This window comes from Brachyistius frenatus, unplaced genomic scaffold (genome assembly GCF_029030835.1).
Source record: "Brachyistius frenatus isolate BFR_SWC_R1_liver_20210118 unplaced genomic scaffold, ASM2903083v1 Contig_7, whole genome shotgun sequence".
Lineage (NCBI taxonomy): Eukaryota > Metazoa > Chordata > Actinopteri > Embiotocidae > Brachyistius > Brachyistius frenatus.
The window spans coordinates 6,322,854-6,336,324 of NW_027210606.1; the positions used below are offsets into that span (position 1 = coordinate 6,322,854).

Consider the following 13,471-nt stretch of genomic DNA (forward strand, 5'->3'; position numbering starts at 1 on the left):
AAAGTCCACATACATTAATACAAAATCTAAAACGCTTCTTTTTTTTGTTTGTTGTCTCATTATAAAGGCTATTTCAAAGAAAGCATTCACTAAAAAAAAAAAGGGTCAAAACTTGTGTTGAAATATTGTCAGACGTTACATTTCTCGAGCCCTTTATTTTGTTTTATTGTGTTTATATACTTTCTTTTACATTATTGTACGTGACTATTTATGCCTTTTTACGTTATATTTATCTATTGACTGTCATTAAAACAAATTTAATCAAGCTGTCTTATCTGCTTGTTGTACACTGTTTTTGTCACCAAAGATCTTGGTGGATTGTAAGGCAGTCAAGTCATTAATAATTTAACCAATTAAACAAAACGCGAAAGGTAGTTCCGGAGCTTTCGACGCCATCTGCCGGCAAGTCGGTAAAACTACAGCGCGTGATGACGTCAGAGCGCGTGACGCTTGATGTGAGTCTCCCCGGCAGCGGCAGATGAGAGCGTTTGGTGAAGATGGCGGACTCGCTGTCGTCAGGTCTCGGGGAGGAGAAGGAGAAGGAGAAGGAGGGCAGAGAGAGGGACAGAAAGGCGCCCAAAACCGAGAGGAGCAAGGAGAAAGACGGAGTCACAGAGACGCTGGGCTTTAACGATAAGAATGGCGGCAGCATGGGAAAGAAACGTAACCTGTCAGGTGAGGGCTAGCCTCGTTTCCACAGCCGCGGACCCCCCCCTCCCGGTTTGACAGCGCATGCTAGCTGCTCAAGTGTTGATGTACTATTTGTGAATTTACTGGCCGATCCAGCTTTTTTGGGGGGGTGAGATCACGTGCACGGAGAGGTGCTTGAGCACGCAGTAGAAAATTGCAGTCAGCTGAGCCTGTGCAGCTCCGGGCGCTGCTCCCGAGTTTGCACTTGATCTGTCGCTGCCGCCTCAGCTGCTGTTGGACACACCGAGGTGAAGCTGCGGTGACGCCGGGTGGCTTCATGGTCGTTACGCGCATGTGGAAGTGAATTAGCAGCCGGATTTCCGCCGGTCGGCGTGACGGTACAGCTGCGTGTGTCCATGCTCGGGTCCAAACAGGCCACTCGGCTTCTCTGTCAAACTGTTCGCACATGCGCACTAAGGCGGTACATAACGCATGCAGCCAAAAGTTTATGGACACCTATGTACATATCATAGACGTGGAAAAGACTGGCCCTTTTTTTTTTTCTTTATCGTAGGAACAGTGGCCGAGGAACCATTCATTAGACATGATTTTGGTATATTTACATTAACAAGCATTCTTCCACCCTTGATTTTATGTTCACATTTTTCTTAATTTACTCATTAATGCAGCAGGAGCAGAGATGGCCCTACTTGTATCCCTGCTATATGTTTACACTTTCCATAATGCAACTTGACATGGCTTTTCATTGGATCCTTCTCGCCTGCTGCACGTCTTTTAAACTCTGCACCCCCAGTTTATAAACAAAGCCCAAACTGCATGGATAACCCTGATTTATAAAGCTCCTCCACAGCCAGAAGAAGACGCATCGTTAGATTGCTCTCATTTCCATATGAGGAGAAACACTAGTGTTGTGCAGTAATTGGATCACGGTGAGAGTCTATTGGAGAGTTTGAACATTGATGACAATGGTTTGATCCAAATAAAAGATGCAAGATCGATGTGAACAGATTCATCAATATGCATTTCTAACTAAATATGTACAGTTTGGGTAAAAGATGGATCTACCGAACACATCAGCCGACACCTTCAACAAACTATAAAGTTTAACACCGTTTTAAACACGAAACAACCCAAAGGGAGTCCTGACCTGACCTCCACCCCATCCAACACCTTAACAACTTTGGGATGAACTGGAGCTCCCCTTGTGAGCCAGGCCTTATCGCCCAACATGACTAGCCAAGCTCACTAATGCTCTTGTGGCTAAAAGGGAGCAAATCCCTGCCGTCCAAAGCGTTGTGGGAACCCTCTCTGCAAACTGGAGGCTGTTGTAGCAGCAGATCATTTCCCATGTTTGGGTTTTTGTGCAGCTAATTCCTTTGTGAATATGAATTTTAAAGGATGTGGTTTATTATTACGTAAGGATTCCTCATTGTTTGAAGTGATAAAAGCTCACGCAAGCAGCCGCTGTTTATTTTTACATTAAGTCACCAGAGAGAGATCATTGGGAGGTGACATTTCCTTGAGCTTGGCAAGTGATGGTGACAAGCTCAAAGGAAATCATAAAGAAGGATTTGTTCAGTTTGTTATGTCAATGCTTTCCCTCCATCTGTGTGTGTCTTCAGACCTTTCTCTGGTCAGATTTATAACTACTGAGCTCACCAGAGGCTACTTCCTGGAACACAATGAGGCCAAATACACAGAGCGCAGAGAGAGGGTCTACACCTGCCTCCGCATCCCCAAGGAGCTTGAGAAGGTGAACACACAAAACACTTCAATTACAATAGTTAACATACAAATTTGAATAATTGTCACAAATAAATGCACGTTTTCCTTTTTCTCTCTCTTTAGTTGATGACATTCGGCTTCTTCCTGTGTCTCGATGCCTTTCTCTACGTGTTCACTCTGTTGCCCCTCAGGGTGATCCTGGCCCTTTTAAGACTCATCACGGTGCCATGCTGTGGCCTCAGGTAACCTAAATGCTCAGGTCTTAGGAATACGTGTTGAAATTAATTTCCTGAATAGATAGATAGTTACTTTATTTATCCCGCAAGGATAATTTTCTTTCACTACAGCAGCATTTATAGATACAGGTAAAGCAATAAAAATAACGGAGTAAAAAAATATTTAATATAAAAATGCACACTATATACAATAGAAATAGAATAATATTAAATTAAACTAACTAAATAATAGTGCAAAGATTTAAACAAACAAACAAACAACCAACAGTGCAACAGTGTTACAGTTGTGAGATTAATTTTGCCAGAGGTGAGTTATTGTACAGACTTATTGCAGTGGGCAGGAATGATCTCCTGTATCTGTCCTTGTGACAGCGGAGCTGGAGGAGTCTGTCCCTGCAGCAGGTGGTGGAGAGGCTGGTCAGGATGATCCAATATGGATAATAGTTTCCTCAGCGTCCTCCTCTCCACCACCTTTTCCAGACTGTCCAGATTGCAGCCAAAGATGGAATCGGGCCTTCGTAACCTGTTTGTTAAGTCTGTTGGTGTCTCCGGCTCCAACGCTGCTCCCCCAGCAGACTACTAGAAGTACAGTTCACTGGCCACAACAGACTGGTAGAACATCTCCAACATCTTGATGCACACATTACAAACACATTTCATTGGCCATTGACTAGTAAGAGTTGACTAATGTTTAAAAGCTCTTTTTCAGTGCAGGTTTTAGATCATGCATGAAGATTTTAATCCACACCACTCTGATACAATTTGAACAGTTTAGTTAGTGACTCATAAAAGGCTTTATTTATGCCACAGATTGTATTAGATATCATTATTGTATGTTGTGTGATGTACAGATATTACATCCACTCACTCTGTTATTGAATTGTTGGTTCCATGAAACATTAGAATTTAGTAAAGAAGGCCCAACAGGATTTTCCAGAGCCCATGGTGATGTTTTCAGTCTGTCTAACAGTACAAACCTATTTAGTTTACTGTGTACCACAAAGACAAAGCAGCAAATCCTCCCAGTGTCAAATGTTTTGATGATTATGAGATTATGCAAAAGTTTCAGATCTGGTTCTTGACTGAATGTTTTATCTCTAAAGGAAAGTGTTTGAACGTCGGTACAAACTGTTGAACTGATCGATTATTTAAGTTATTTGTTGATCAGTATAACATTAATCAGCTCAGTTATAATAAATATAGATTACTTTAGTTATTTTTTAAGAAATAATCTCACGTGAGGAGTCGTTCCTGTTCTCTGTTTTGAAAACAATGTAAACAGAATACTTTGTGGTTTCCACTTTAACTTTAATGTTTAATGTTCCTTTAGAATTTGAAGATGTAACATTTTATTTAGATTTTTTTTTTTTTATTACTGTTAGACATTTTTATTAGTTTACTTTAAAAAATGTTATGCAAAAATAATCATCAGTTGCGGCCTGAGTGCAAATTTAATGACGATCTTCACGTTAATATTTGAAAACAGTGCAGCGTTGTTGTTAACCTCTAGAGGGCATCAGAGCTCCATCTGACTTTAACTCAGATTAAATAGACGCTAATAACCTGAATTCTGTTGCGCTGTTCTTCTTTATCCTCTTGAAATTTCCTTCTGTGAACATTATTTTTTTTTTATCTGTAATGTGTGTGTGTGTGTGTGTGTGTGTGTGTGTGTGTGTGTGTGTGTGTGTGTGTGTGTGTGTGTGTGTGTGTGTGTGTGTGTGTGTGTGTGTGTGTGTGTGTGTGTGTGTGTGTGTGTGTGTTTTAGTGGCTCCCGCTTGCTCCAGCCAGCCCAGGTGTGCGATGTGCTGAAAGGTTTCATTATGGTGCTGTGTTACTCAATGATGAGCTACGTGGATTACTCCATGATGTACCACCTCATCAGGGGCCAGTCTGTTATCAAACTCTACATCATCTACAACATGTTAGAGGTACAGTCAGATAATGCTTCCTAATCATTTTAACCGATTGATTGATTGATTGATTACACTGTACGATCAGCCACCCATCAGCTCTGTCTTCCTTCCCTTGTCGTATTGTCAGGTGGCGGACCGCCTCTTCTCATCATTTGGCCAAGACATCTTGGATGCTCTGTACTGGACAGCCACAGAGCCCAAAGAGAAGAAGAGGGCGCACATCGGCGTGATTCCTCACTTCCTCATGGCTGTGCTCTACGTCTGTATCCTCACTGTTGTTGTTGCAGGTCTCACGTGAGCTGACAAAGAAAGAGTGCAGGATATAGGAACAACACTCCCTTAGTAGGTCAGTCAGACAACAGTTCATCTGCAACAATGTTAATAATCAGTCAATCAGCTAAGTAAATGCTTTTTAGAAGTTTTTTTCATACAAACGTAGCAAGGCGTGCATAAAAATTCACATTTAAAAAAAATGTTAAAAAAGAACCCAGTAAAAACAAAATGAAAGATAATGGCTGGAAGACACAAAAACAGAATGCATGTACAAAATGGGCTTTAGTCACAGGTGAGAAGTAAAAAGTCACGTATCACTTAAATGATCCATATATGCAATACAAGACACAAATGAAATATATTACCGAAACATACAGAATTAGGGATGACAGTTTGAAACGGCAGGAAACGTAACTCTTTCAAAATATGTTGAGTGAAATATGTTTTCTTAAAACTGGTAGATGATCCTCTTAGTGCACATAATGGAAATGTCTCCAATCCAAGTTTGATAGGAGGGTTTAAGCTTCAAAATTTCAGTTGTTTCTGATGTTCTTTGTCTTCTCTCATAGTAAACTGAATATGTTTTGGTATCAGAAAAAAAAAAAAAAGTAATTTGAAGGTGTCTGCCTGAACTGGTGATTCTTATTTTTTTTTTCAATGATAGAATAATCATTGGTTGCAACTCGGCTCAGCTTGACTTCTAACTAGTAGAGCATATGAATAGTTGCATAACACGCAGCAGGATGTCTTTTTTCACTCTCGTCCTTCCACGACAGTTTTCCTCAACATGTCTTTATCTAGTTCTTCATGCCATCCTCATCATGGTTCAGGCCACCACTCTCAATGTTGCCTTCAACTCCCACAACAAGTCTCTGCTCACCATAATGATGTCAAACAACGTGAGTATAAAACACAGACGTGATAACTGCGCACGGCGCTGGCAGTTTTGTCATAATATTATGGATCTGTTTGCAGTTTGTGGAGATCAAAGGAAGTGTGTTCAAGAAGTTTGAAAAGAACAACCTTTTCCAGATGTCTAATAGCGGTAAGTGGTGAATGATATGTAAAACAGATACAATCCACAAACATCATAATTTAGTTTGGACAGTTTGTACCTCAGCCTTTGAACTTGACGGTTTAGTACAAGGTAAATTTGCGAAATCAAGCTCGGCCGCAGTGAGCAAAAAGTAGGTTAATCCAGGATTGATTTGTTTGTTTCCCACAGACATAAAAGAGAGGTTCACTAACTACATCCTCTTGCTCATCGTCTGTCTCCGAAACATGGAGCAGTTTTCATGGAACCCAGGTAACTGATGCAGCGCTGTGCAAGCAATGTGACAGTATTGAAAGCTCTGCAGCTCACACAGTTGTATTGTACACATGGGGCCTGATTTACTAAACGTTTGCGTGTATAAAATCACGTGCTAACTCCACACCACCCGCAAAAAAATATCCAAGCTGATCTACTAATGACGTGCAGTGAGGATTGCAGCTTTCAAATTTTCAATTTAACACACGTTGTCCATTTTGCGTGTTTGCCTGCATGCATATGTAATATTGGGCGTTTATACCTGAAAGTACAAAATACTGGGAGAGGAAATTGGAATACATAAATTTAGCATCTGCAATAATATTTACTAAACCTCAAAGTAGAAATAGGAGAATTGATTGCGTGTTTATTTTAGTACGACTGAAAGGAACGTATTAATCAGATGCGCAAATCTGGAGAGACGACTGCTCTTATTGTGGTGAGAAGGAGACGCAGAGAAACTAAAGAATACGTAGAGAACGAGGTTTTACACCTGTGGAAACATTTCTGAGATGACAGAGGAAAAGATTATTTAGACATATCGTCTGTCCAGCGATGACATTTCTGAGTTATTGAATGAACTGAATGATGATTGACAGCCAACAACAAGGAGGAGAATACCAGCAATGTCAAAACTATTTACGACTCAGCGTTTTCCTGCCTCTGAGTCATGTCAGCGTATCGCTGCTTGGATGTCCCACCAGTCCCGTTATTCATGTGTGCTGTCACAGGACCTAAATGTGTCCCGCAGAATTCACAGGTAGCTTCATGAGGTTCACGAGCACTCGAGAGGCACTGAATGAAACTAATTCACCCGCTCATCACAGAAAGATCTGGACCTGCTGATCAGTTTGTTAGAGAATCTCATCCTTATTTGCTGACGTTTTATTATTAAGCCTTTTTTTCCGCCTTTTTGTTTTCCCGCAGTATTGACTTTCTTGCTAATAATCTCCTATATAGCGTTTTGTTTTTGTTAATATTTTTATTTCTTAATTTCAATGGGATCAGATTTCCTTTTGCGGTCGCTCTGTTTTCAACTGCGAGAATCACTTTAACACACACAAACCCCTCATTTAAATACAGCGATTTGCACCTGATTTCAATGACGCAATCACTCTTAGTAAATCACCCACAAAACGGGTGCACATTTTTTTTTTTTTTTTTTTTTTAAACGTTTGAAAAAAAAAACCCACGCAATTTAGTATCCTTTATTTGAGATCTTAGTAAATCAGGCCCATACAGTACTCCTCACTGGACCATCATGAAACTGACTCACTCTTTTCTTTTTTAACTAATGCTGTATTCAACAATTACACTGATTCGCTTTTGATGTGTTTGTTTTTAGACCACCTGTGGGTGCTGTTTCCAGATGTAGTCATGGTGATAGCGTCGGAGGTTGCCGTGGATGTTGTCAAGCATGCCTTCATCACCAAATTCAATGACATCAGTGCTGACGTGAGTCCTTTCTGTGTACTTTCACCGTTTTTTCGTTTGTTTGTGGAAAGTGTAGAAACTAAAGAAGCAACGCTGCTTGACAAAATCTGAGTTTGCTTAGTTAAAGAGCTCTTTTGCTTGTTTTTTCTCTCTCTTTATTTCCAGGCTTTTAGCAGTTAGTTTCATATTAAGTTTGGAAATTCAGAAGTGCCATTATTCGCATGTTGCAAACTCACAGGTTGTTACATCTTTACATGTTTCAGGACCATTTTTATGGAAATGAATAGTTTTATGAATTCGACTTAGCGCCAAGAGCTGCTGAATAATCTCTTAACAAACACTGGCCAGAGTGAAATTCCCACTGCTCCAATTTGAATGACAACAGCCCATCCTGAATCATAGACAGCACAAAGCCTCTGGATTGTCATGGTGTTAACCAAGATACCAATACCATACCTGGTTAACTACATCCATTTACAAAGGCCATGAGATGCAGCTAAAAGCACAGGAAGTGGACTCTCAACACTAGATGTGACCAACTCGTGTTTTCTTTCTTCTCTGGTTCTCCGTCTCTTTCACACTGTCTATAACAGCCAGCGTACACTACGTACTACAGTGTCATTTCATCCTGACCTCTGGCTTCTTGCCCTCTTTATTCCATCCTGCTTTGTCTTCCTCTTTGATTTCCTTAAGGAGTTGTAACCATGGTTAAGTAACATAAACCAATCCCACAGGAAGAGATAAACCCTTTACCTCTGAACTGTCAGACCTAATCACACAAACCTTACTCGCGTTGTTAGTGTTCAAGCACTTGTGAATCTGCTGGCTTTAAGAATTCATTATTTTCTTCTGCCACTACCCCAACAGCACTCTCACTTTACATTAGTGCGCCACAGTAAATAACAAGCAGATAAACTAATTATGAGACTTCAAAGTAAACAATTTTCCAATTATCACCCGTCATCATTGCAAGACAGACACCCTCTACTCAGTAAATGTACATTTTTTGGGGGATATTTTGATGTTTCGGCTTTGGTTGATAAATGTTGTGATACTCTTTGTTATTTCCCAGGTATACGGAGAATACAGAGCCAGCCTTGCTTTTGACCTCGTCAGCAGTCGACAGAAAAATGTGAGTGAAAAAGAGTTCAAATAATTAGCTGTGTCTCCAGCAAACTGTTATGCAAAGTCTAGGTAAACAAATATATATATTTGTTTACACACACACACACACACACACACATATATATATATATATTTACTTTGTTAACATAACCTCAAAAACCTTCCTAAACTTCCATCTGTGAGCAAAAAGTAGATGAGTGTCTAGAAGAATTTCTCAAACCAAGGGTCACGATCCCACTCACTTGTTATGAGCACAGGGACACATAATAGTCATATATTTATATATATGTGTCTGATACACTGACATACTGTGCAGATCAATTCAACTTTGAGAAACTCTTAACTAGGGGTAGAAGTTCTGGATAATATCTTCTGACACCGTTTAAAAAAAATGTATATAACAGCATGACCATATATAAAATGTTCTGGGAACTCATTTGTGAAACTGCTGGTCAGGGTGGCAACTCAAGACCCTGAAATAAAAAAATAAAAATAAAAAAAGAATCAGGTAAATGGATGAAACACTGCTTGTGTTTCTCAGCCTTTATAGTTTATATGTAAAATAATGTTGAATGTGTTTTTGTTTAATCCAGTCAGTCAGAATCCTGCAGCTGTACCAACCATGATCAAATATAGCCGGAGCTTATGAAGATGTAAATCACAGGGAAAAATCTGATGGTCAACACATTCATATTCCCAGTCTTTCAAATGTAGATTTTCCATTTTGCCATTGTGTATTCTGTGAATGCTTTTGCAGCTGTTTTTTTTTTTTTTTTTAAATGTTGAGGAAATATCCAGCCATATTTTTCCTCATTTTGTCATAATTTGAAACAAACATTTTTGAACTGAGTAATTCATTAGTTAAAGAAGTAGAACAATGCTGCCTGTTGATGCATTTAGATAATAATATGTGAAATGTGTCCCCAGGCCTACACAGACTACAGTGACTCAGTGTCCAGAAGAATGGGCTTCATCCCTCTTCCTCTAGCTCTGCTGGTCAGTCATTCTTTCTGAACATATCTGTATCTATTGATGAATGATCGAGTGTTTGTGTGATCTGATGATGTGTTTGTGTTTCTCTTTTCAGCTGATCAGAGTGGTGACCAGCTCAGTGAAGATTCAGGGTTCACTGTCCTTTATGTGTGTGCTGCTCTTTTACCTGGGGTAATTACTGATTATATGTCTGCAGCGTTTTGAGTTCCGTGTTTCCCTGATGTTCCTGTTTTCACAGATTTAACTTTAAAAATATCTTTCATATCTGCATGTTGTGTGTGTCTTTGTGAGCAGGATGATCACCCTGAAGGTGCTCAACAGTATCGTCCTGCTGGGAACGTCTTGTGTGTTCGTCAAAGAGGCCAACATGGAAGAAAAGCTCTCCGACCCTCCACCCTCTGCGGTCTCCAGCCGTGCAAACTCCAAAGCTCACCGGACCAAACAAGTTCCCACCTCACCACACCAAGGTAGCTCAGTCCCTCTCTCTCTCTCTCACTATGGTGGATTTGTGTTTATATCCTCCTCTGCTCATTAACTCTCTTTCCAACAGAACCCACAGTTGACAAAGGAGGAATACCGTTGGCATCAGACATCTCTCAGCCCACCGCCATGGCAGAGAGCGCTGCCCCCACTCTCCCTAAGAGTGACTCGGACACATTCCTGACGACGCCGGACGAGGAGGACGATGACAAGATCATCAACGCTGACACGGGGCTGGAAGGAGATGGACTCAAAAACAGAACACCCAAGAAAGACTTGCTGGAGATCGACCGCTTCACCATCTGCGGCAACCGAATAGACTGAACGCCATCGGAACAACCAGTCAGTCCAGTGTCATGGCAACGCAACGTGGTTCAGGGATCAGACACGTGTCACGGAGCATGCTCAGACCTGACTTATTCCTGTGCACCTGACCCCTCGAGTATTTATTTATTTATTACTGACAAAACCAGCCAAGGCATAAAGCTGTTACTACAAGTGTCAGAGGCGGCGTCAGATGTTTTCAGCTGGTCCGATGAACCAAGAGGAATCTGGCGCTGGGCCGCGGTCGTCATGGCGACATGAAGAGATGTTGTAGAAGAAGACGATGGGGAAAACATGGGTGGAGCAGACCACAAAGAGAGAAACACAACTGCATATGTGAAAACATGTGTGATCATAGGAACATTACAGCTGGACTGTGCAAAATGTGTGTCCAAAAGCACAATCATGTGTACAGCGAGAAGTTGTTTTTAAAAGAGAACAAAACTTATACATTTTTAAACTTTTTCCTTTTTTTATTTAGAAAATCAGACAAATTTGAAGTTTTTAATGACGTATCTCAGATCTTTTTTTCTAAATCGACCCGTTTCAGCTTCAGGACTAAGACTCACAGTCACGCAATGAAATCCCAGCCGCTCTGCAGACACACCCACCAACACACGTTCAGATAGATCTCGTTCAGGTTGCGTTACTGTGACGACGCCAGGTGCAGTCCAACACGTTAAACATGACAGCAGCGACACTGAGAGCAGTTTTGCATGAGCGCATCATCTTCAGTTGGGATGTTTGTTTACACAGTTTGGTGACTTTACCTTGTAGACACAGATAAAAGTTGGAGGTTTTAGTGTACTGCCATTTGTGTTGACATTGTTACTTTGAAGCACTGAGGACGTTGTCAAGGCGCTCGTCAAGACGTTAGTATTTATTTTGAGGTGGCCTCTGAACTCAGACAGGCTTAGGACATATTTTACTTTTATTTCTTTTATTTTCTCTCATGAAATATGCCTAATTTGTGACCTCATCATTCAAGCATGTAGCCTGCCGATAATCATGACAACCACCCAGGCGTGCAGCATTTTTTTTTACGTTGTAAACCGGTCTGATCTTTAGATTTGCTGTGCGTGCATCAACGTAAACATGTTTTCCAATTCCTCACTACTCTGAATGAGTGGTGTGGAGCATCACAGAAAGAGTTGGCAATCCTGCAGGAGCGCTACAAAAACAACTGATATGCTTTAAAGAAAGTGGCTAGTGTTTGTTGTTGTTGGCTGCTGGTTTTGATTATAGAAAGAAGCTCGCGCTACAGTAGATGTCCATGTATCAACTGGTCTTAATTGCTTTGAAAGCTTTTGTTAAATCAATAAGCATATCAACTCAGCCCTGGTTTTTCCTCTCCTGTATTTCTTAATCCAAAAAGAAGTGGCTTGCCAAGAATCTCTGCTCAACGTGTCCTTTTTGAACCAAAATGTAAGTTTTATTATAAAATATATAGAGTATATGTTAGTGTTGTTAGTCGTAAGTTATTTTTATAAAAAAAAAAAAAAAATGTGTTTATATTTTTCTTGTTTATTGCAAAACAAGGCAGAAAATTAATTAAGTCCTGTTCCTGCCTGGAGCAGAATTAGGGTTGCAACTTTGGTTGAAAAAGTCTTTGACACCATGAAGTCTCAGCAGCAGGTGCAGAGGACAAGTGATGGACATGGTGCAGGTTTCTTTATCATGCTGCGAAGACTTCTTCACGATTATAAATATGATTTCAACCTTCCAGAAGATTGGAAAGTTTTGTTATTTGACCTTTTTTTTGATTTCTCAAACATGACCAGGTATTATCAAAACAAGATGTTTATCTTAATTGAAAGGTTAATACATGAGAGGCACGACCAGGAGCCGAGACAGTCAATGAAGTGAAATACATGACCTGTGAAAGAAGGATGAAGAGAGTGACTGCATCATGGTAGTGTGTGTGTGTGTTATACCGTGTGAGAGGTGATTTTCAGTGTGTGGATGGATGTCACTACCTGAAGACGTGCTATTTGTGTGAATCAGGTTTTATTTTTATTTTTCATGTACAAGCCACCTGTGTAATGCATCTCCTCACATGGTAGAAGGAGAATAAAACAAGACTTTGTTTTGTAACCCTTTTTGCTCTCTGTTAGTGTGTTAGTGTGTGTGTGTGTGTGTGTGTGTGTGTGTGTGTGTGTGTGTGTGTGTGTGTGTGTGTAAGCACGGGAACAGTGGCGGCCGTTTCATTGAAAGGAGTCACAGCGGTCTCTGTTAACAGGGAAAACACTGCAGGCCACTGTTCCCCCTGAATGGACATTTGGAGGGGGACTCTGTCATCACACACTTTCACACACTGGGGGGCTTTTTTTCTGAAGGCCCAGCTCTGATAAATGATCTTATTTATATTTAACCAGTTTAGTGTTGTCTAAAATGCCTTGTGGGCAGGTAAGAGAGGGTGAAAGAGAGCACTGACATCAGAGACTTCAAAGCAGTTTACCGGGACTTGCACAACTTAACCAGACTATTCAGATACTTTTTAACTGAACTTTGGGTTTTCCCCTTTTTGAACTCAAACTTTGTGTTTGCCAAAAATGCATTAGCGTGGACTGTCTATCTTAGGGTCAGCTGCTCAGGGACCAGCCTTGTTGTCAGTGACCTGCCTCACATTCATACAGAGGCCCACAGAGATTATTTTGGAGAGCAGCTTCAGAACTTTCTCTCATTTATGCACAATGAAGGATTCAGATTTTGACCAATCAATACAAAGTGGAGACACCTTGTTTTCACAAAGGACCAAACCTGGTAGTAAATGTGACAGCTTAAATAAGAACGAACTATTTAGATTATCCTTCGTTGACCTTCAAAAAAAATGGCTGTAGATTGGGCTTTAATAACAGATGCTCCTGTTCAGGGACCTCAAGGGTATAAAGAGCTACATTAAACTGTGCAAGTATTATTCATTTATACTTTTAAATATCAAAAGGAGTTATTATGCACACACAAAAAAAATGCACCAGTCAGTGTTATATTATTGAATCGTTATTACC

General features: G+C 40.5%; 1 protein-coding gene across 1 annotated transcript; it reads left to right on the plus strand.

The window, feature by feature from the left end:
* Positions 1–458: 458 nt before the first annotated feature.
* On the plus strand, positions 459–12,557 carry tapt1b (transmembrane anterior posterior transformation 1b). Its single transcript, XM_069689218.1, has 14 exons — positions 459–675; positions 2,274–2,404; positions 2,500–2,618; positions 4,378–4,540; positions 4,653–4,788; positions 5,600–5,697; positions 5,774–5,843; positions 6,024–6,104; positions 7,453–7,562; positions 8,614–8,673; positions 9,594–9,662; positions 9,754–9,830; positions 9,954–10,126; positions 10,210–12,557. The coding sequence occupies exons 1-14, from the start codon at positions 498–500 to the stop codon at positions 10,461–10,463; spliced, it is 1,719 nt and encodes a 572-aa protein (XP_069545319.1). The 5' UTR covers positions 459–497; the 3' UTR covers positions 10,464–12,557.
* The last annotated feature ends 914 nt before the right edge of the window (positions 12,558–13,471 follow it).

Bases quoted from the DNA above. Each gene is read 5' to 3' on its own strand.
- tapt1b (XM_069689218.1), top strand. From the start codon at position 498: ATGGCGGACTCGCTGTCGTCAGGTCTCGGGGAGGAGAAGGAGAAGGAG. The intron at 2,405-2,499 runs GTGAACACACAA...CTCTCTCTTTAG, and splicing joins TCCCCAAGGAGCTTGAGAAG to TTGATGACATTCGGCTTCTT. The intron at 5,844-6,023 runs GTAAGTGGTGAA...TGTTTCCCACAG, and splicing joins TTTCCAGATGTCTAATAGCG to ACATAAAAGAGAGGTTCACT.